The following is a 21,903-nucleotide window of genomic DNA, read 5'->3' as shown; positions in this document are numbered from 1 at the left end:
TTATATTTTTGTTGTATTTTAAGGAAATATATGCTTGGTTATAAAATTTACACAATTGTAAGTAAATTATTTGTTCACTGCCAATTCGCAATAGAGCATCAGCTGTTTCGAAGTGAACTTTTGTTCGCCCGAAATTGCCGATAGGCGGAAAAAGTTCACCCGAACAAAAGAAGTGAACGCGAACACTTTTCCGCGTGAACTTCGCGATAAGGGTGAATATTTTTTCAAGCAAAACGCTGCTGCAAATCTGAATTGAGAAGTTCGACCACACTTTTGTATCCGAAAGCGCTTCTACAGCAACGGTAACCCTTGCACTTGTCCAAAAAACCACTACAGTGGCTTTTCAACGGCATGTTGTCACGTCAGCTGTCAAATCGAGCAAAAATAAAAAACAAACACATCCACGCAAAGAAAAAGTATTTGGCAAAATTTTTTAGGCATTTTTTCGCTAAACAAAAATCTGTCTTCTAAATGTTATAAAAAGTTTAAATGGCAATTAAATTGTGATGCTCAATGTTAATAACGATAAGAAAGTAATTAAATCTTATTTGTAAAGAGTTGAAACGTGAAAACAAAGCCGTGAAAAATGTCATTCGTACGCACCTCCACGGGTGGTAATGAATCGGTGCACAAATTTGTTGAGGCTCTGCGTGCTGACTTTAAAACGCTTTCGTTGGAAACTAAGAAAAAATATCCATTGATTAAAGAGGTAGGAATAGAGAATAAAGAAATTCGTTTATGATAATAAATGAACGCTGTAAAGTCGGTCACTAGGTTGGGATGTGCCGATATGTGTGAGTACTGAGCGCAGGGCTTGGGAGGGATGGAAGTGAGCTATTTTGAATTGTGTATTTTGGTATGTATGTATAGAGCAGATGTAATTGTGGCTATTAAATAGTTGATGTTTAGGCAAGTGTTTTTGGTGTTTTTAAGAGAGCCACATTAATTTAAATGACAGTGCATTTGACTTTGTTCCTTTATTGAATGAATCATCAGCTTTTTATTAAGGACTTATGTTCTTATACTTGTTACTAGGATGCTTTAGCCCGTATGGTTGGGCTGGTACCTTAGTGGTGCTTGTTACCCGAACGTACCGGATCTACATCCGGCATAGGAACATCAACATCGATAACACTCCCCAAAACCTTCGGGGAGTGTTGTTGTTGTACCGTGTGTCTTTATCGACAGCCCCTACTGCCTTTGTGACCGACCTTGAATGGATGTGAATCGTATAACTCTGCAGTTAGAGACAACTTTCCCGCGAACGTAATAACTGCTTTTTTTAAATTGCAGTTTCGATGTTCTTGTTCACCGGCCTTTTGGTCAATATACTTCCGTATTGTAGGGCAAAACGATATATCTTATATGATGATTAGTTTTCTAAATGTGGTGTCGCATGGAGAAGACCTGCGCCGCTACGGCGCGTCTTGTGGACCTAACGATATAGTCGGCCCGTTATTGTTATTTTGTTGTAGCTACTTGAAATACTGTTTCAAAAACTCCTTAAACCAGACTACCCAAACTCATGGGGTTGGGGTTATGGGGTTACACCATCAGGACGATTTAACTCACTGGATTGAAATACAATTGCAGGCAATTCTTTCGTCATTGACATTAGATTACTCGCACGCATTGGAAAATTTGCAGCTCCTGTTGTTGTTCTTCTTCTTCTTGTAGCGATAAGTTTACTCCCCGAAGGCTTTGGGGAGTGTTATCGATATGATGGTCCTTTGCCGGATACGGATCCGGTACGCACCGGTAACACAGCACCATTAAGGTACTAGCCCGACTATCTCGGAACGATTTGTATGGCCACATTAAACCTTCAGGCCATCCATCCATACCCCACCCCCAAGCTCCATAAGCTTGGCGTTGCCAGATCCTCGTCTGTTAGTGAAACGGGATTCGCCGCTCGAAGGTGAGGTTTACAATTGGGTTGGAGAAGCTATATATTGGCCTACACAAACCCATTGAGGCTAACCTAAAACTCATACATTTCTTTGATGCTAGAAAAGTCAGTTCTTCGATTTCCAATTGTTGGCGATACAGATGGTCTAATTAGGAGGAAAACATAAGGAGCTACATATTTTCCAATGCGTGAGAGTAATCTAATGTCAATCACGAAAGAATTGCGTGCAATTGTATTTCAATCCAGTGAGAGTTAAATCGACGTTGATGGTTCTTTGGTGGATATTGATCCGGTATGTTCCGGAAACCAGCACCATCAAGGTACCCACACGACCATTTCGGGAACGCTTTAATAAGACAATGTTGAAGGTTCTACATCATAGGTCATCCTATCTATGTGGTGATAAAGTCCGTATAACAACGTTCAATTAGCTAGATTCGTTTAAGAAATTGGCTAACTCTAGGGAATTGCTAAGATCTTATTATTGTCTTGGAAGCGGGCCTCTTGGCAGGAGTAGTGGCGTGACCCCAGCGGGTTAGGGGATCAGGTATGCCTGTAGGTATGTCTGTCATAAGAGGCGACTAAAATACCAGATTCAAGGGGCTGTGTAGCGCAACCTTTCAGGTTGCCAGCGCAATATATAGCTTCTCCAAACCCAATTGTCAACCTCACCTATCCGCGGCGAATCTTGTTTCACTAACAGACGAAGCTCTGGCGACCCCAAGCTCCTCATGGAACCTGGGGGTAGGGAGGGAGGGAATGGCCTGAAGGTTTAGTCTGGCCACATAAATCGTTCCCGAGATGGTCGGGCTAGCACCTTAATGGTGCTATTGTACCGGAGCGTACCGGATTTGTATCCGGCAAAGGATCATCACATCGATAACACTCCCCAAAGCCTTCGGGGAGCAACCTTATCGCTACAACAACAACAACAGTAGTGACGTGAACAGGATGGACTGTTGTTGTTGTAGCAGTGCTCGAATAAGTACAGGATGGACTGTTGTTGTTGTAGCAGTGCTCGAATAAGTGGCAGGACTCGAATAAAACGTGATAAAGCATGATTAGCGAAGGTAATAGAGTTTGACCTAAAAAAAAATCTAACGACCGGTTGAAATATGTGCAGTTTTTAGACCACGCCGATGTGTCAATGACGGACAAGAATGAAAAAGTGACTGGCGAATGTGGAGCTGAAGATGGCTAGTCTAAACCGTAGGAGGTCATCGATTCACTTATCTAACTTTCAAGTAGATCTTCAGAGTCCAAGAACAGAAAGTTGCTAAAGGCAGTTATTAAATGCAGCACCAGCACTAATCTAGATTGATTCACCAAAAATATACATATTTAAAACTTATTAACTGACAGCAAGTTAAGAAAAGAATGTTATGAACTACAACGAGGAGGAAAGTGCATGCGAAGTAGCGACTTAAATCCCCTTTCCAAATATACAATATAGGAACATTGATGAGGATTCAGGCAGAGATAACGAAAATTATATACACAAAATAGGGATTACAACTGCCTATATAATTATTCATAATTAATTATTTATTTAATATTTTTTCTCTCCTTTTGCCTTTAGTCATGCGAAGAGGCTATTACAAAATTAGGCGCAGCCAGTAATAACCAACAAACTTCCGTATATTACACTGTCAATCAAATTCTTTATCCGCTCGTGCAAGGATGTGAAACCAAAGACCTCAAAATCATTAAGGTGAGTCATATATGAGTTTGTGTATAGTTTTTGTTTTGTTTTGATATAAGAAATCTAACGCCATACTACTTATCTTATCAACATTTCCATTTTGGCTTATATTTATTAATGTCAATCATTACTTTTTTATTTATTACACTGAAAATATATATTCTAGTATTGCTTGGGCATGATGCAACGTCTTATAACCCAGCAAGTGGTTGATCAAAAAGGTGCACGCTATATAACGGATGCATTATGGATGCTTATGGAGAATAATATTGAGGAAGTGAAAGTTTTACAAACTGTAACCTTGCTATTAACCACAAATACTGTCGTAAACGGAGAGACATTAGCCAAATCATTGGTGTTGTGCTTTCGACTACATTATACAAAGAATTCGACAATTGTTAATACAGCAGGTGCTACGATACGGCAACTTGTTTCATTAGTATTTGAACGTGTTTATTTGGAAAAGGATTCGGTTGCTACAGTACAACAGGTGGGCAATCAAAATGCCAATAAAGATAATATATCTTTGGATGGGGACAACGGTACTGGAGGTAATGCTCAAATGCAAACATTTGCCTCAGACGCATTTTTCTTATTTCAAGTAAGTGGTGGGAATTTATAATGCTCCCGAATTAAAAAACAAAATACAGTCAAATATTATTATTCTTTTCCAGGATCTCGTACAGCTAGTGAATGCTGATCAACCTTATTGGCTAATTGGTATGACTGAAATGACACGTACTTTCGGTTTGGAATTACTTGAAGCAATATTAACGAATTTTAGTGCTGTATTTCATGAGGTAAACACAAACACAGACCTTGGTGAATAAGGCTGTCGTGGGAATGGATTGAATATGTGGTTTTAAATATATTTTTTTAAGATAAATTTATATCCATAAAAGTAAAATTTATATCCACAAAACAACACGACACAATTCTCTTTTAAAGGTTTAACAACAAATTAATTGTTAAAAAATACAGTACTTACATACATGTTGCCTACAGCTGCGATTTAAATTCAGCTACATTTTCCAAACTTTTTTATTTAAAAAAAAAAAAAAACAACCTATACATGCTTATATGAATTTTTTTAATACTTCTTTACCAGAACAACGATTTCCGCTTGCTTCTCAAAGAACGCGTATGTGCATTGGTCATAAAACTCTTCTCACCAAATGTAAAGCATCGTCAAGTACCGGCGCCAAGTAATGGAAATACTGCTGTACCCAATGATAAACCTTATTTTCCGATTAGTATGCGTTTACTACGTTTGGTAGCGATTCTTATACAAAAGTATCATACAATATTGGTAAGAGGCAAAAGCAATAAAAATCGTTACATAAATTAAATGGTTTACCCCTCTCATTTAGGTTACTGAGTGTGAAATTTTCCTTTCATTAATCATAAAATTCCTCGATCCTGATAAACCACACTGGCAACGCGCACTTGCTTTGGAAGTCATACACAAACTTGCCACAAAACCTAATTTAATTGCATTCTTTTGTAAATCTTATGATTTGAAGAATCATGCCACAAATATAGTTCATGATATGATCTCAGCATTAGGCACATATGTGCGTTATTCACTAATAAATGCAGCGGCTTGTAAGTGACACTTGTTTGATGTGTACGTTGTATGTAATTTTTTTTAATTTTAGTACAAAGTGGTCAACCACCAGCTGGTAATCAAAATAATTCCACAGCTACACACAGCACGAACATTCAAGGTGGCTTTATGTTTCGTGGCGTTTACTTATCGTTAGTTGCTACATTTCCACCGGGTGTGGCTAAAGCTGTTTAGTAAGTATACAATTCACATATTATAATAGTCTGAATGGTATGATTGCAATGAAAGGAACCCATTTTATTATTGCTTTATGCAACATTTACTTTAGTGATCTAGATCATTCGTTCCGAGATTAATCATATCATGTCTAATTGACTCCAATAAACATGTGTGGTAATATTGGAATTTATGTTTTTTTTATTTTTATATCTAGTTTGGAGTTGCTTGACAAGCTTGAGGCGCCAAATATTCCGGATAGCTACGGTGTATCCGTAGCTTATGCTATACTCTTAGATATAACACGCTCTATTGGTGGTGTAATACAGCGCATACCAGAAATCGTAAGTTCTATGATTTTACAGTCTAGTCTTTAAAAATATCATTAACATTTTGTTCTTCTTTGTAGCAACAACCAACACACAATTGCGCCATCATAACAGAGGAGGAGCACAAACCACTGTGTTTGCAGTTAATTAATTCAAGTTGGGCTGGATTGTTATCGGCATTTGTACCACTAATTGATGCCTCAATCGATGAAGCAACGACAGATAATATATTAAAAGCTATGCAAAATTATGCTGCTCTCTGTGGCATGTTGGATTTGTTGGGACCGCGTGATGCATTTATAATGGCAATTTGTCGTGCTTCTTTTCCACCGCACTATGCAGCGGCTATATTTGCGAATAATTTACATATTGAAGCAGATTTGCGTGGTAAGTTTGTTAATATTAGTTTTGATTTTAAGTAAATCTTTCTGAGGAACTTCCTACATCCAGGCCATTAGCTCAAGACCGAATCGGAAGACATCCCTAATATAGCCCAGGAATTTTTACTCTTGTCACGGTAGTAACTATTGATTAAATATGTGTATTATTTTAGGTCATGCACGCAGCAACAGTCAAGATTTAAATAATCAGTTTATGAATACTTGCAATGAGGGAGATTTTCGTCAGCAAATCGTTGCTGTTGGCACGCCTTTACCAAGCGCTTCACTACCACACAGCATAATGCAAGCGCCAGTGATGTTGACTACGAAAAATCTACAATGTATGCGGGCTATTTTATTTTTGGCACGCAGTAATGGCAGCATTTTAGGTACATCTTGGCATATTGTGCTACAAACACTACAACATTTAGTATGGATTTTGGGTTTGAAACCATCGACTGGTGGTAGTTTGCAAGTGAGTGTAATGCGTTGCGTTCGAGTTAAGTGCATTTTATAATTTGTTTTTGTATGCTTTTAGGCATTTCCAAAACCTGCTGTCGAAGCTAATGTGGGCATACAAACTGCTGTTATGGCTGATTTGCCAGTACTGTCACAAATGTTAAGTCAACTTTTTGAATCTAGCCAGTATTTGGATGACGTAGCATTACATCATTTAATTGATGCATTATGTAAATTATCGCATGAAGCTATGGAGCTTGCTTACGCAAATAGGGTAACTGAAAAAAGTGTTTGTCTAATTATTTCAACTTCTAAATATATTACATTCCTGCTAGGAACCCTCGCTATTTGCTGTTGCAAAACTTCTTGAAACAGGACTGGTCAATATGCCGCGCATTGAAGTTGTATGGCGCCCATTGACCAATCATTTATTAGAAGTTTGCCAACATCGTCACATACGCATGCGTGAATGGGGTGTTGAAGCGATTACGTATCTGGTAAAGTCGGCACTACAATTTAAACATAATGTACCTTTAAAAGAGAATATGGAATTACAAACAATGCTATTGAGTCCACTCTCCGAACTGTCCACCGTTATGCATGCAGATGTACGTCAGCGACAACTTGATTGTGTGCTGCAGATTTTGAATGGTGCAGGTGAAATATTGTCATTCGGTTGGCCGGCTATAATTGAAATTATTGGCGCAGTTAATGATCATCATGGGTAAATTTTGAATTATTAAGAGAAAATTATAATAGTTACAAAACAAGTATGTTTTTTAAATAACAGCGAACCTCTAATACGCACCGCATTCCAGTGTCTTCAATTGGTTATTACTGATTTCCTGACAGTAATGCCTTGGCGTTGCTTACCACTTTGCATAAACACAGCAGCGAAGTTTGGCTCACAAACGCAAGAGCTGAATATTTCGCTTACAGCAATTGGCTTAATGGTTTGTTTGTTGTTTTGAAAATTTAAAATCAATAACTAAACAAAATTTCTTTTTAGTGGAATATTTCCGATTTCTTCAACCAAAATCAAGATAAATTAATGTCCGCACAAGTAGAGGACTCTGTTATATTACCTGATTTTCCAGGCACTGTTAAAATGCCACAATTCGACAAACTCTGGATGTGTTTGTATGCTAAGCTGGGTGAATTGTGTGTAGATTTGCGGCCAGCAGTACGTAAGTCAGCTGGTCAAACACTCTTCTCAACGATTTCTGCTCATGGTAGCTTGTTAAATCCGCCAACATGGCAAGCTTTAGTTTGGCAAGTGCTATTTCCTCTATTGGATAATGTGCGTGCACTCTCCAGTTCGGCGAGCAATGAAAAAGTTGATGCGAGTGGTAATATATTAATACATCATTCGCGTAATACAGCACAAAAGCAATGGGCCGAGACACAAGTTCTAACGCTTTCTGGTGTTTGTAGGGTATGTAAAGCAGCACACAGACATTGTATGATTATATAGATTATTACCAATATCGCTCTTTAATAGGTCTTCAATACAAAACGTGAATTGTTGCAAATGTTGGGCGATTTCGAGCGCGCCTGGTCGCTAATTTTAGAGTTCATACAAAATGCTGCTCTAAGCAAAAATGGTGAAGTCTCTTTGGCAGCGCTTAAGTCCTTGCAGGAAATTATGTATCATAATGCAGACAAAGCGGTTACATTAACAAATGAAGGGATAACGCGTATTAAAGATGATGAAATTTGGACGGTTAGTTGCTTTTGATTTTTTGAGTTAAAATACTGTTTTTTACTGAAAATTTTCTCCGCTGTGATAGATTGCATGGAATATTTGGATAAATATTGGCATAGAAAGTACAAAAATTACAACGAAGAACAACGATGCACAAGATGAATACTATGTGCCCAGTCAAGCATTTTTAACTGCTTTAATACAAATTTTCCCAGCAATTTTCCAACATATACAACAAAGGTGAGAATGAAGAATGACATTTTTCAGCTCATACTTTTAAGTTATCTTCCAAATTACTTAAATTGAATTCCCAATAGAGGCGCTGGTGTTGGGAGTGTTTTGTCTCTACCCAATTGCCAAATTTGAAAACTTCGCTAACTATGAGCGGTAGCCAGCAGGGCCCTGTTTTGAAAAAAAGTTATTGGGAATATTTTGGATGTTACTTGCTCTAGGTAATGCTTTTTCGGAGATTTCAAGCCAGTGCCATCAGTATGGATGAAAAGCACATAACCTATTATGCTGCGGTTACCGCTTATATGATTTTGGGAAAATTTTTTGGAAATGAAAACCTTGAGCTTACATACATTTCTATGTTTGAATTACTTTTGGAATTTGAGTATTTCGAAACATTTGTAACCACTGAAATTCGAAATTTGCTAAATTAACCACTATACTAGCTTAAAAGTCAAATTTACCTCAAAACTACAACTATTTCTGAATTCGTTTACATCACGATGGAGCTGAAAAGCTTTTCCAAAAATTTCGAAGTTTGAAACTTAACAAGTTTTCCTATTAACCACGAAACCTGCTCAGTCATTCTTCAAAATTAAAATATTCCTCAAAATTGCGTACACTACGAATGAACAGGGAAACTTTTGAATAATATTCCGAAATTCAATAAATTGGTCATTATCTTTTTTGACGGACTTGAAATTTTTTGAAAATCGAAATGTTATAGAAAATATGAATAATTTTCTAAAATTATAGTGGTAAATAATTGCATAGTCTTTCTGAAAAGTAACAGCGCTACCAATAGTTTTCGAAGTTTCTTCCAAAAAATTTAAGTTCTGTAACAAGTGAGTAAGTACTTAGCCCAATTTACCTTAGAGAAGGTTTAAGCCGAGCTTCTCTTCCAATTTACGGCGTGCTCCTTTTAATTTTCCGCACGAATTGGCGGGACGGGACCTACATGTTTTATCTGACTCCGAACAGCATCTGTCGGGCTTAGGTTTCTTTGAATCTATCGAGCCCTACCCGCGAAAAAAAGGTAAGCGACACTATTATCGATTTTTACTTTTTTGCACATATCTATAGTTTACAATCATATGCATCTTCTGGGAAATTTTTGTAGTTCTGGGAATTGCCGTTAATTAGTTGCAGCGGAAAGAATTTTAATGTAACCGCCAAACTCATTTTGTGTACATTGTGTTTGCCCGCGGTTTGTCGCTTACCTTTTTATTTTCTGCCTGCGTTTAGTTTTTTATTCTATGCCGGCGCTTAGGCAATTAGTGCGGTTTAGAACTAATTAGTATACATTATGAGCCATGAGAACTAGACGTAAGTGTATTTATACATATATTTATATATATATGTATTTTGCAAATTCTTTAATTTTAGCTAGGAAAAGGCACTCTTGTACTGTACTCGGATACAGATACAGGGCAAACCGACGATTGCGAAGAAGAAATTTGTGTTTGGAAAATAGGCTATAAAAAAAAAATCAATACCTACGCGACTCCTAATTAGAAAAAAGCAGTCTACTGGAGTTCGACAAAACCCCTGTGCTACCAAAATATGTGGAAATGATTGCATGAAAAATTTCACTCAGTGCGACAGAATTCCCATAAATGAATATTTTTGCGGTATCGGAAATAATTATATATATATATATAAATTAAGGCAAAAAGACTGGCTGCTTTCATGTTTACGACGAAAGAATATCCAGAGGGTGAGATCAACAAGTCCGAAGAAAAAGTTTAGCTACGATTACTCCATAAACTTTAACGACAAAACCATAAAAGTGTGCCAAACATTTTTGTTAAGTACTTTGAGTATATCGCAAACATTGTTAATATCAGCGGGGGATAATGCTAAGTATGTCAATGTTGTTGAAAATACGGAAAATAAGGTACGAAAGTAACGCCATAACCAATCAGACATAGCTAAAGTATCTATATTAAAAGCATTCATTGAAAGCTGCCTGCAATGCCTTCTCATTATTGCCGTAATAAGAGCAATAAACTGTACATTTCACATGAGTTTCGTAATGTAGCAGGGCTATATAAATATTATGTTAAACATTTAAAGAGCATCAACCAAGAATCAGCCAAGTTATTTTTGCGATTTTTCCGAAATATTTTCAAATCGTAAGTTATAAAAATTTGGACAATGAAGTAAAAAGTAATTTCCGTCATACTTAAGAATACAGAAATCACGTTCAATCCAAGAAAAAATCCAAAGAATTATTTCTGGAGGACCAAAAAAAGGGAAATCAAATTCCGAGTTTTTATGTGCTAGTTTTGATCTTCAAAAGGTGCTTAACACTCCTCACGGGAAAAGCGTTATTCTATTCCCGAAAGTTTGCGTACTACAACGAAAGTGTGTATAAAAACGGCACCAAAAATGGATGCTTTCTTTGGGGAGAATCTGATGGAAAAAGGGGTTGCAATGAAAATAGCACAATTATTTTTCAGTATTTTCCATTAGTAGATGAAAGAAAAACTCACGAATCAATAAGTCTTTACTGTGATAGCTGTGTAGGTCAAAACCGGAACAGAGCCATGCTCGCTGCCTTGGCGTTTTTCCTGGAGAAGTCAGTGTTTGTTAAAAATATCAAAATAACATATTTGCTACCTGGACATATCATGATGCCAGTAGACTCGATTATTGGATTATTAAATTTAAATATGGATACTTTGAATGCTCTGAAACCAAAGAATATGACGTGAAATCAATTCCACAATCCAGACGTAGCTCTTCATTATAAAAATGGCCCTCTTCCACTATACAATAGGGAGCTTAGTATTTCATTAGCTAAATACAAAAACTTGAAAGACCTCTGTGATAAGAACATAATCCCACACAAATTTCAAAAGGAATATTTGAATCTGAAATCCGATGAAGACATTAGAGATATTCTACCAGAAACAGATGAATATAATGTAAAATAATTTATTTTGAAGTTCCAAAAAGTTCTTTTGACAACTAAGACTTAGAAATGAAGTTCCTGCTTTTTACTATACATAAGTGCAATTAATTCAAACTGAAACTACCAAGGCGAATTCAGTAGAGGTGGTGTTATCCCAACAGCTGATTGCTTCTTCTTGATAATTTTCCATACAAAGCCTTGTACAACAATATGTCAGTTAATCGAAATCAATGAAAATTTTCTTTTGACTTGACATTCTTCTGCACGGCGAATTGGTTGAATTCGCTTTGCCACCACCTGGTATGGATTCGCCTTGGAAAATACCTATACGAATGTATTTATATGAAATAATTTAAGTTTCCTTAGATGTTTTTTTTACTTTGTAAACTGGTTGAAAATGAAAAAATAAAAATAACTGCCAAATACTAACAATAGTGTTTTTAATGTCTATATTTTAAGTAACCGCCATATCTTTGAAACGAGCAATTAATGGTGACAGCGAAAAAAAATGTAAGCGACAAAAAATTGTGATCTCTCACTGATAAAAAAATTTTACACATTGCATGTCTTTTCTAATGCAATAAAAAGGAATGGTACCGAGTTTCAGACAATAATCAGCTTTGAGTGCCGAAATAAGTAAAAAAACGTTCTCCTGTAAAATTTACAATAAGAGGTGCGGTATAATAAAGAGTTTTTGGTTGTATTGGAAAATTTTACTTTTTTTGGATGAGTTTGAATTCTGGAGAATTGATTTCGAAATAGGCAATACATGCATTTCTGGACTGTGGTTTTTAAATTGCTAGATGTTACCCAAACTCATAATAGGGTATACGACATGCGATTCCAACAAAAGTTTAACATTCAAATTATGTATATATTAAAGACCTGCAACGAATCATCCATTCGGCGTTTTAAGCCACTCGCAAAAATCGTTGCTTACTAGTCTACACAACAATAACTCGCCATATGAGCCGAACAGCTTGTAAGCAACGATCGAAGCGAATCTCACTGCACTGCAGCGATGAGAAATGCGCGTTTGTTTTTGTGGCACATTAGGCACTTAACTCGAAAGGCAAATGAGTTGATTGACAATTGAGTCGATTGACAATTGATTCGAAAGGCAATAGTATAATATTCAACTACAAACATATATGTACATATGTGCGTGTATTTCCTAATTTTTTACAAATTGTTAAATGTATGACTCAATTTCGACAAAGCGCAAAATAAGGTTATAAATAAATCGAGTTTTAGATGATTTTACAACAACTATAAACAAACTGGCTATTTCTAAAGAGACATAATTTTTGGATAATTCGAACTTCGTTTCGTAAATTTAACACTTTTTAAAAAAATTATGTGTAGTTAAAAACAGAAGAGTTTTCTTAACTCAGGTACATTTGTACTTATTTTTATTTCGTATAATGTAGGTACATTTATGTTTACAAGTAATTGAGCATTAGGGCACTTCCTGATTCCTCATAGAAAAAAAGAACAAAATCGAAAAAGAATATTTGCTTTATAAATGAAAAATTAGATTTTTTCGCTATTAAACAAAACAAAATAGAAAGAAATTTCATAAATATATAGTAATATGGCATTAAATACTAATACTACTAAATGTACTAATTCAATAAATTAATGTCCATATTATTATGCAAAAACATTATCTGATGTACCGAAAACGAGCTGCAACCGATCGCACTCCGCTTTTCTGATATTAAGTGCCTAGCTTTGGAAAAAACTCCTTCCGAAGCAGCACTGCTGGCTGGAGTCGCTAATAAACTATTGGCTACTTTATAAAGTAAAGGAAATTCTAATCGATGAAGGTGCCACCACTGAATCGCATTGAAGTCGTCATAATACGTGACATTAGTGGACTCATATTTAACTAGCTCATTAAATACAATATCGTCCCCATTCGAAACTTGAGTTCTCTGTAAAAATACGTTAAAAAGCTGGGATTTGCGAGCAGGAGGATTCGTTGATGTACTTTGTTCGTCCTGGTGGGCAGATTCATTGACGTAGTTTGACATTTGCGTTCTGCATTCAGTTCTTATAAGAAACTTATCATTTTCATTAAAAAATATTAACTTGTTAGTTGGGGGAAACAAGAATACCGCTACGTTATGATATATGGTAAGATTTTGCAAAACAGTGGTGTCCAACATATCACTCAGCTTGCCCTTAAATTGTTTCATGAAGGATAAGTCAGTTTCCTTTATTGCGCAAATACCTTTCAGTCTGTAAACATGAGGAAGAACCAAATACAGGGTTGGATAGTTTTCACCTTCTAGTTCCTTTGATGATTCTTCGAAAACCTCTAATACCTTCAAAATTTCCTCCACGTAGTTTATGTTAATACCATTGAGTTTGGACAATTCACGTTTTCTTTGCAATATGCTATTAATTTCCGTCCAGTTTTTTTTGATTGAGCTAAGCATATAAAATACAGTGTTCCATCTTGTTGGTGAACAGCTTTTAAGGGTTGATTGTAAGTTTGAATTTTCACCAGATTTTTTAAAATATTTTACGAGTTTAGTAGCTTTATCACATATGTCATCCAACTCAGGTACAGCTTCAACGGAATATTCCAACACATTATTTAGCAAATGGTTAATGCATGTAATATTTGCATAGGACTTAAAAGCCTTCTTCATGTTTGTTCCCCTATCAGTTACAAATGCGGCATTTTCAACAAGTAAGTCATGGAATTTTAATATTTTCAGCATCTTATGTTGAATGTTGTCCCCTAAAAAAGAATTGACTGTTACTAATGTTTTTCTGAAGTGCCTAGCCAAAGATTAATGTTCCGCCAAAGTCTAGTCAAAATTTAAGTATATAACTTTCATTTTAAACTTTTAAACAGTGAAATTCAATAATGCATTTTTTTAAAAAAATTGCGAAATATCAATTTTCAGATTTATCACATCCTCTCATACAAAAAAATGTTTAACTCGGGACCTATGAGGACGTACCGTTCAGGATTTGGCAACAGCATCTTTGATATTGGTCCCATAACATGAATTTTTTTAAATATGCGTATTTTTTTTATTTAAATGTAACTAAGAATTTATTGCCAATTTTTGCTAAATATAACTTTTCCGCAAAAAACATAAAAATCATAAAATTCTTTTTTATCGAAAAAGATCAAATGATTTATTACATTGGATCTTTTTCTATAAAAAAGTACTTAATGATTTTTTTGATGTAACCGATATTTATCGAGTTATAATATGATTGGTTATTACAAAACTTCTAAAAAAATAAAGTTTCGCAATTCCTTATGTATGGTAATATATTAGGAGTATATCTAAAACATGGTAAAGTTAGAGCAATATCTAAAAAAAAGTCCGGTTTTTTATGGAAATACCTTGGAGGAGCTCACATATGTTTAACATATGAAGTGTGCGCACATATATTTGCATGGGGAGAGTGTTAGCCTATTATTATTAGTATTATTATATCACACGTTTTATTGCAAACAGAAGTAATTCAGAATGCCATTTTTTTCGCTTAAAGCAAATAAAGTATTTTTTATATACAATTCCTTTACAAAAATTAAATTCAAAAAACTTAAATTTTAAGGTATATCTGCTTACAATAAAACGTGAGAGTTTTACTTTAATTATAAAAGTCAAACATATTAGTTAAAATTTGATATTTTAAATCAATATTAGACTAAATTATTCACATCGGACTTAGAATTAACAATTTAATAGGAACTATTACATAATTTTGAATTTAATGCCTTTTACCTGTACATCTTTCCCCTTTAAACGCTGATAAACCTAATAGGCGATTGATAAGTTCACCATCCTTTATGTAATGAATTTTCAGGGACATGTATGAAGTTCTTATAAAGTTATCGGTCCATATATCAGAGGTTAAGCCGTAACCTATCTTACTTCCATTTCTTATCATAAACTGCAACTAATTTTTTACTATTGCTACCGTTTTGTCATATAAACTACTTATATTTCTGGATATTGTTGATGGATGTTAGCAATGCTTCAACATTTACATGTGGCCCATATTTCGCGCCAATTGATACTAGGAACTCAGAAAATTTCAGAAGACCACTGTCTTGTACTATTTAAAACGGTCGGCAATTAACAATCACCCATCCCGTTAAAATGTTAATTCCTGTGTGTTTCAAGTCAGCACTAACTTCCTGTTTTGAAGTAGAAACATTATCCTTCATGGTTTAATAGCACTTATGCCTCACTAAATTAGAAGTGCTATTTTTACTAAACTTGTACACATTCCAACAAGTTCTGCAGGCAACTATATTTTCCAATTCGATGCCCGCGTTAGTTTTAATTTTTCCAAAAATTTTCCAAACTGCACTACGCCCTTTTTTGCTACAAATTTGGTACTCCTTACTAAGGATTTTGCTTTTTATTTCGCGAAAATTTTCATCCCCACTACTGGCATCATCAATTTGTGGTACAGAGCTACTCGAATTTAACTATAACGTAAATATAATTTCGTTTACATAATATCCACTAAATAACGCTAAGCAAAAAAAAAAAAAAAAAAAAAAATACGCATCAATAAAATATACTTACACCTCCTTCCATTTTAGCGTCCTTTTCTTTTATAATTTTATATGCTTTGAAAATGCAGAACGCAAGCAAGCAACGACTCAGTAGCAAGTCTCGAATGAATAGAGTTATTTACAGCATTTAATGGTGTTGTAACTGTTAACTAGCTCGTGAGTCGAAAGGCAATACAAATTGGAACAGTGCAAACTGTTCATGAGAAGAGCTGCTGCAATGTCGCTCATTGCTTGTTGACGATTGCTGTTGAGTGAGTGTTGATCGTTTACCAAACCGAATCAAAACAAACATCAGCTATAACACCGAATCACAGTGTGTGTATAGCGAAGTGAATCAGCTTGTGCAGCACTTTAGTATATATCTTCATCTATGCATTTACAATTTTTTCTCTATTAGATTCACCTTGTCCGATTTTGAAAAATTCTGCATTGTCCTAACAAATGCCGTTTGCATACCCGTGCAAACTGATGCCGTTCCATATATAATGTCATCTGTTTCTGACTCATTGCTAACGCCATTGCATGACGGCATATTGGATAGCATTGATCTTATACAAAAGGTATGCCTACTCTATTATTATGTACTTTTCATGATTTTAATATTTTTCACATTTTCTCTGTAGGAAGCCACGAAGCATGACTCCAATTTAAAACATATGATTCCTGTTATATTTCGTCAATTGCTCGTATTTAGTAAATTTGCTTGTGCGCCTCCTGCCTATGGCGGAATCGATCATAAATATGTTAAAACAGCGAATCATTATACAAATAACGCGACAGTGGAAATGGTTAGCATGAATTTTATACCATTTGGTGAGAAATCCATTAGTATTTGTGTGAAATTGTACCAGAGTACAGCCACAGAGGAATGCGTAATGAAGGAAAATATTTTACATGAAATTATTAAGGTGTGTGCTACAAATTTTATACGTAAGCAGTTTAATAACACATTTCTTCGTTTACTTGCAAAGGCATTACGTATACCACTCGCTATGAAATATAAGTGTCTTTCATCCAGCACATGGAAATTGGCAATATCTAGTTTGATTGCTGTGCTGCATACAGGTCTGAAAGTGGCACGCGCTAAACCAAATTATTTTACAGACATGTGGGATGATTTGGCCGATACATTCGATAAATTTCTATTTCCTGCAAGGTAAACATTCTATTTATTTCAGTTCGTCGATTGTATTGTATTAAATATCATATTCGTTTAATTAATCTGTCATGCAGCGTTTGTACCATAGAAGATCGTGGTTTGGAGGAAATCGTTTTGGATGAAACAATTGATTGTCAGGTCATTGAATTGTTGCGCGATGAAGTTCTACCACATGCACATGAAATGCCTCATCAATTTATAATGCAAATTGTAGTATTACTTAACAAGGGCTCCATACATTCAGCTTCAGACTCGAATATTTGTTACGAATCAGATTGGAAATTACGTGAAATATTTGCAAAGACTTGCTTTGAAACGTTATTACAATTTTCTCTCCTCGACGATAATTGCAATAACAATCGTAATAGTTTGACATCAGCAACTGCAACGGTGGCTGGTGTTAATGCAGCATTGAATGCCACTGTTTTTACAAATATTTCAGGCGGTGGCGGTAAGGACTTTGCTGGCCGCTTAGCAGTTACAGCTTTGCTACATCGTTTCCAAGAGGTATTAAAGCGATTCAACGATGATGAACGCCAAAGTGGGAAGTGCCCGCTGCCGAGGTTAGTAATATCAAATCTTTTCCGTTTTCTACGGTGTTTTGTATTTTCGAACATCAAAATTATGAATATTTCGGAACAGCACCGAATTTAAATAAAATTTAAGTATTTAAAACTGCCGATTTTAATTTCAAATGCAGACAATTTTTAAAATTGAAATATTTATTTAAATATGATGTTTTTAAAATTTCGGCGGGATTTGAAATTTTAGATTTTTCAAAATGAAAATAATTTTTTGAAATTGAAATTAAGTTTAAACCTTTATGCGTAAATGCTACTCCGGTAGAGAGTAGAAAGTGAGAAAGCATGCTTTTCACCTTTTTGTTGTGGCGACTGATGAGTTAAGACTAGAAAAATCCGAAAACATTTGGGAACCATTTTTGAAGATTTGTAGGAAATTGCAATTAGTTTTAATTTAACGTTTTGATGCTATACCGTTTTTATTTTCGAATATTGAAATCATGAGCATTTCAAAACAACCTCGAATTAGAATAAAATTAACCCATTTGACCTTATCTTCTTATTATAATTCCAAATGATTTTTATACGAATAGTTTCATTTCGAACACGGTTTGAAATTCGAATTTTTTTTCTAAATTATGTTATCTATAGTAACTGATTTTTTTTTCGAAATTTTTAATTATTATAAATCAGGTTCGCTTTAATGTTTTTCAATACTATATTTTGAAATCGGCGATATTATACGGTTTTTGTTTTTCGAAAATAAAAATCATGAGCACAACTAAGGTATGACGTGGCTGAGTGCGTTTGTAACACTTCAACCATCGTAGGAGCGCAGGTTCAAATCCCACTCCCGGGAGAAAAGGCTTTGAAGAGATTTACAAGGTATAATCGAAACAGCTATCGCCTTCTCCGTCCTGATTGTCACGTTTAAATTTTTCCCAAATTCTTAAAAAAATCATGAACATTTCAAAGCAACCCCGTAATAAAATAAAAGGAACTTATTATATTTCAAATACATTTTATATGAATAGTTGCAATTCGAACGGGATTTGAAATTAAAATTTTTTCGAAATTAATATTGTTTCGTAACTTAATTTTTTTTCGAAAATTAAATTATTGGCTCAAAAGCTACTGTTCTAGAGAGTAAAAGTGGGAAAATCGGTTTCGCTTTATTTTTTTCAATTCTACGTTTTGAAAGTAGCGATATAATAAGGCTGTAATTTGCGAGTATAAAAATCATGGAAATTTCAAAATAAAACATTGTATACTTATTATAATTTCAAATGCATTGAATAGTTTAAATTTGAAGAGGTTTAAAACAGGCATGCTTAACCAACGAAGCGATATCATTTCGTTACGATAATTAACGTTAATAAATGAAACAAAGTCATTTCGTCAACGTCAAATTAACGAAATGATTTTGTTTCGTTTTCTGCCATATCAAAACGAAATCAAATCGTTTATGTTGATTATTAATTTCAAACTATGCTGGCAAAGCTGATTGATGGCGGAGTCATTAAATGTGAAAGCATTAGCCAAGCTGATTGCAACTTTTCTCATGAATTTTGACAGTACGAACATTTCTCAGAGTATTTTTGACATTACCACCAACGAATTACACAAACAAATTACATGGAGTTTGTGTGTATGTGCGCTCGCTGTTACCACCCTACGGCTTCACCATGGCTATAGCATTGCCAGCACAATTCAAACATAAAGTATCACGTTTTTGTTAACGTTTTTAACGTTAACGAAAGCTTTTCGTTTCGGTTAAAAACGAGATACAATTTATCTTGATAATTTCTTTATCGATAATATTTCGAAGTGTTTCAACGGAAACGGTGGAAATTTTTTGATAAACGATTAGCTTAACGTTAAGGTGCATCTCTGGTTTAAAATAAGATTTTTTTCGAAATTAATACTATCGAAATTTAATTAAATTTTTTTTTTCGAAATTTAAATAATTGTTATTTTTCTTGTTTCGTCTCGTGAGCTAACACGAAATCTATGCAGAATAACATTGTGAATTTCCACGATTTCTTGCATATTCAGTGCCGGAAATATTTTGATGTTATCGAATTTCGAAACTATTTTCAATATTTTTTTCGCTCTATTGGACGATGAAAACTAAATAAATGCAATCATAAAACCATAAAATATAAAACAAATCAAATAAATATTTTTCAACACTGTTATTTATTCTTACAGATTTCGTCTCTCTGAAATTTCTTTCGTACTTAAGGCCATTGCCACATTGGTTGTGTCCATGAAAAAGGCGCCACCATCAAAAGGTATTTACCAATTACTTGTTTTAACTAAGCCCCCACTATTTATCTCGTCTCTCATTTTGTATTCGATATTTAGTTAATAAGCCAGCGTGGGATCAATTAATTGGGTTATATCCTTATCTTGTTGATTGTACAACAACAACCTCACCAGAAGTATCACGTTCGTTACGTGAAGCGCTGCTACAATATACAGATTTACTACAGCCACCAAAGTGTCTACTAAATGATGCACCGATTTCGTCGAAAATACAAAAGGCAACGCATTCAAATGGTCAAGAGTGAGAAAAATTTATAAATAAGATGTGGTGAAATATATTTATATACCCAAACATAAATACCTAAACATATACATGGCCGATTAAAAGAAAATTTATCAAATCAAATACGTTAATGGAACTTTTACAATGACAACACTTGCAAGCGAATAAAATATAAATATATAGTTTACAATAATATACAATAGAAAATATACATAATTACAGTTTGATATTTATTTTGAGTATATAAATAATAAGTTACGCTCACTAGTATGATACTGTCATATTAGGGTGGGTCAAATTTATTTGTTGAAAAGGCACATCCAGTTTCTGAATCTATGGGTCATACTGAGTAATATTGTCCATGGGACCATAGGTCTGAAATGAATTTCGAGCTTCCCAAATTTTTTAAGAAAATTTTATATCCCAATCGGAATAGCGGCTTTTACAAATAAAATACATAAAAATAAATGTCAAATTCGGATTCGGATTGGTATATACAATTTTCTAACAAAATTAGGGAGGCTCGAAATTCATTTCAGACCTATGATGGACAATATTACTAAGTATGACCCATAGATTCAGAAACTCGATGTGCACCTGAAGGTTTTTTCCCCCATTTTTCCCCATACAATTTGACCCGCCCTACTGTCATATATACTGACTTTATATAAATTCGTCTTACTCTTTTATGTATATTTAAATATTAATATCTTATTATAATGCACCAATCATTTGAGTATATTTTTAATTATATGTGTTGGCATGTACTATTTATTTCTGTGTATATATAAATTTATGTAGGATGTGCATTAATGCACAATGTAAAAAGTTTAATGCGCAAATTTGCAAATCTGTACCTTGACAAAAAAAATTTAATTCGCTAAAGAATAAAAGAATGTGCGAATTTCGTTTGCTGGCGTTGCATACAGACTTCTTAAAAAAAATAGGTATTTATATATGTGACCCGGTCTATGAAATGGTGGCTTATGACTCAAAAAAGAAATTGCGAGAAACAACTGTTAAAAGCTGTTTTTTTTTTGCTAGGAACAGCTGTTTTTTTTTTTTTTTTGAGTCATAAGCCACCTTTTCATAGACCGGGTCACATATGTATATCTATTTATTAATAATAACGGCAAACTTTTTGTACTTCTTCAGTTACTTGTTTCTTGCTTTGTTGGAATCAATTAGTTAATTTAAATTTTTATGCATTTTTTGTTAAACAAAATTTAGTTTCCAAAAGTTTCACATATTTTAAATTTTGTATAATAGGTACAACAGTAATACTGAAGGCATAAAGCATTCGAAGCAAATGCAGGAGAACATTCAAATATACAAAGAACAAGTTATTGCCTGAGTCCTTCCATGTCAAATTTGCTGTTTTTAAAAGGGCAAAAGAAAGAGCAACACATGTTATGCAATCAGTCTAGAATTCATAGTAAACGTAGAAAGTTTACCACTTTATTGTCAAAAGTTTTCAACAACAAAACACATTTTTTTTTTTTTTTTGTTTAAAGAAGATAAGGCTGATACATTCGTTCCGAATACGACAGATTGTACTTTTCTTCGAGTGTTTAGTAGGGCTGATTGATGTAAATAAATGGATGACATTGTCAGATGTATTATTTGACGTGTTTTGAGTAATTTGTAGTAGTATTTTACGCGTAAAAAAAACAGAGTGTGGTGGACGGTATTGCAC

The 21,903-nt window shown here is 34.4% G+C and overlaps 1 protein-coding gene across 2 annotated transcripts; it reads left to right on the top strand.

The window, feature by feature from the left end:
- The first annotated feature begins 362 nt into the window (after window positions 1-362).
- mon2 (Mon2 homolog, regulator of endosome-to-Golgi trafficking) lies at window positions 363-20,500 on the top strand. 2 transcript variants are annotated; one of them, XM_067767618.1, is made up of 22 exons: window positions 363-709; window positions 3,489-3,620; window positions 3,778-4,212; window positions 4,286-4,411; window positions 4,720-4,920; window positions 4,982-5,216; window positions 5,270-5,411; window positions 5,612-5,738; window positions 5,804-6,110; window positions 6,277-6,578; window positions 6,642-6,836; window positions 6,898-7,286; window positions 7,353-7,515; window positions 7,572-7,997; window positions 8,064-8,285; window positions 8,353-8,507; window positions 16,374-16,536; window positions 16,600-16,884; window positions 16,948-17,132; window positions 17,210-17,698; window positions 19,868-19,950; window positions 20,024-20,500. In XM_067767618.1, the coding sequence occupies exons 1-22, from the start codon at window positions 587-589 to the stop codon at window positions 20,227-20,229; spliced, it is 5,091 nt and encodes a 1,696-aa protein (XP_067623719.1). In that variant the 5' UTR covers window positions 363-586; the 3' UTR covers window positions 20,230-20,500. The 2 variants fall into 2 exon arrangements, with proteins under 2 accessions (XP_067623719.1, XP_067623721.1); XM_067767620.1 differs by lacking the exon at window positions 19,868-19,950 and having other exon boundaries at window positions 20,024-20,153.
- The last annotated feature ends 1,403 nt before the right edge of the window (window positions 20,501-21,903 follow it).

This window comes from Eurosta solidaginis, chromosome 2, assembly GCF_040869045.1.
Source record: "Eurosta solidaginis isolate ZX-2024a chromosome 2, ASM4086904v1, whole genome shotgun sequence".
Taxonomy (NCBI): domain Eukaryota; kingdom Metazoa; phylum Arthropoda; class Insecta; order Diptera; family Tephritidae; genus Eurosta; species Eurosta solidaginis.
The sequence above is the reverse complement of the archived record's forward strand: the minus strand, read 5'-3'. Positions and strand labels throughout refer to the sequence as shown.

What these genes read in the sequence shown, in the direction of transcription:
- mon2 (XM_067767618.1), top strand. Translation starts at nt 587, where the DNA reads ATGTCATTCGTACGCACCTCCACGGGTGGTAATGAATCGGTGCACAAA. An exon ending in GGTGTGGCTAAAGCTGTTTA is followed by an intron (nt 5,412 to 5,611) that starts GTAAGTATACAA and finishes TTTTATATCTAG; the next exon opens with TTTGGAGTTGCTTGACAAGC. An exon ending in TATTGAAGCAGATTTGCGTG is followed by an intron (nt 6,111 to 6,276) that starts GTAAGTTTGTTA and finishes GTATTATTTTAG; the next exon opens with GTCATGCACGCAGCAACAGT.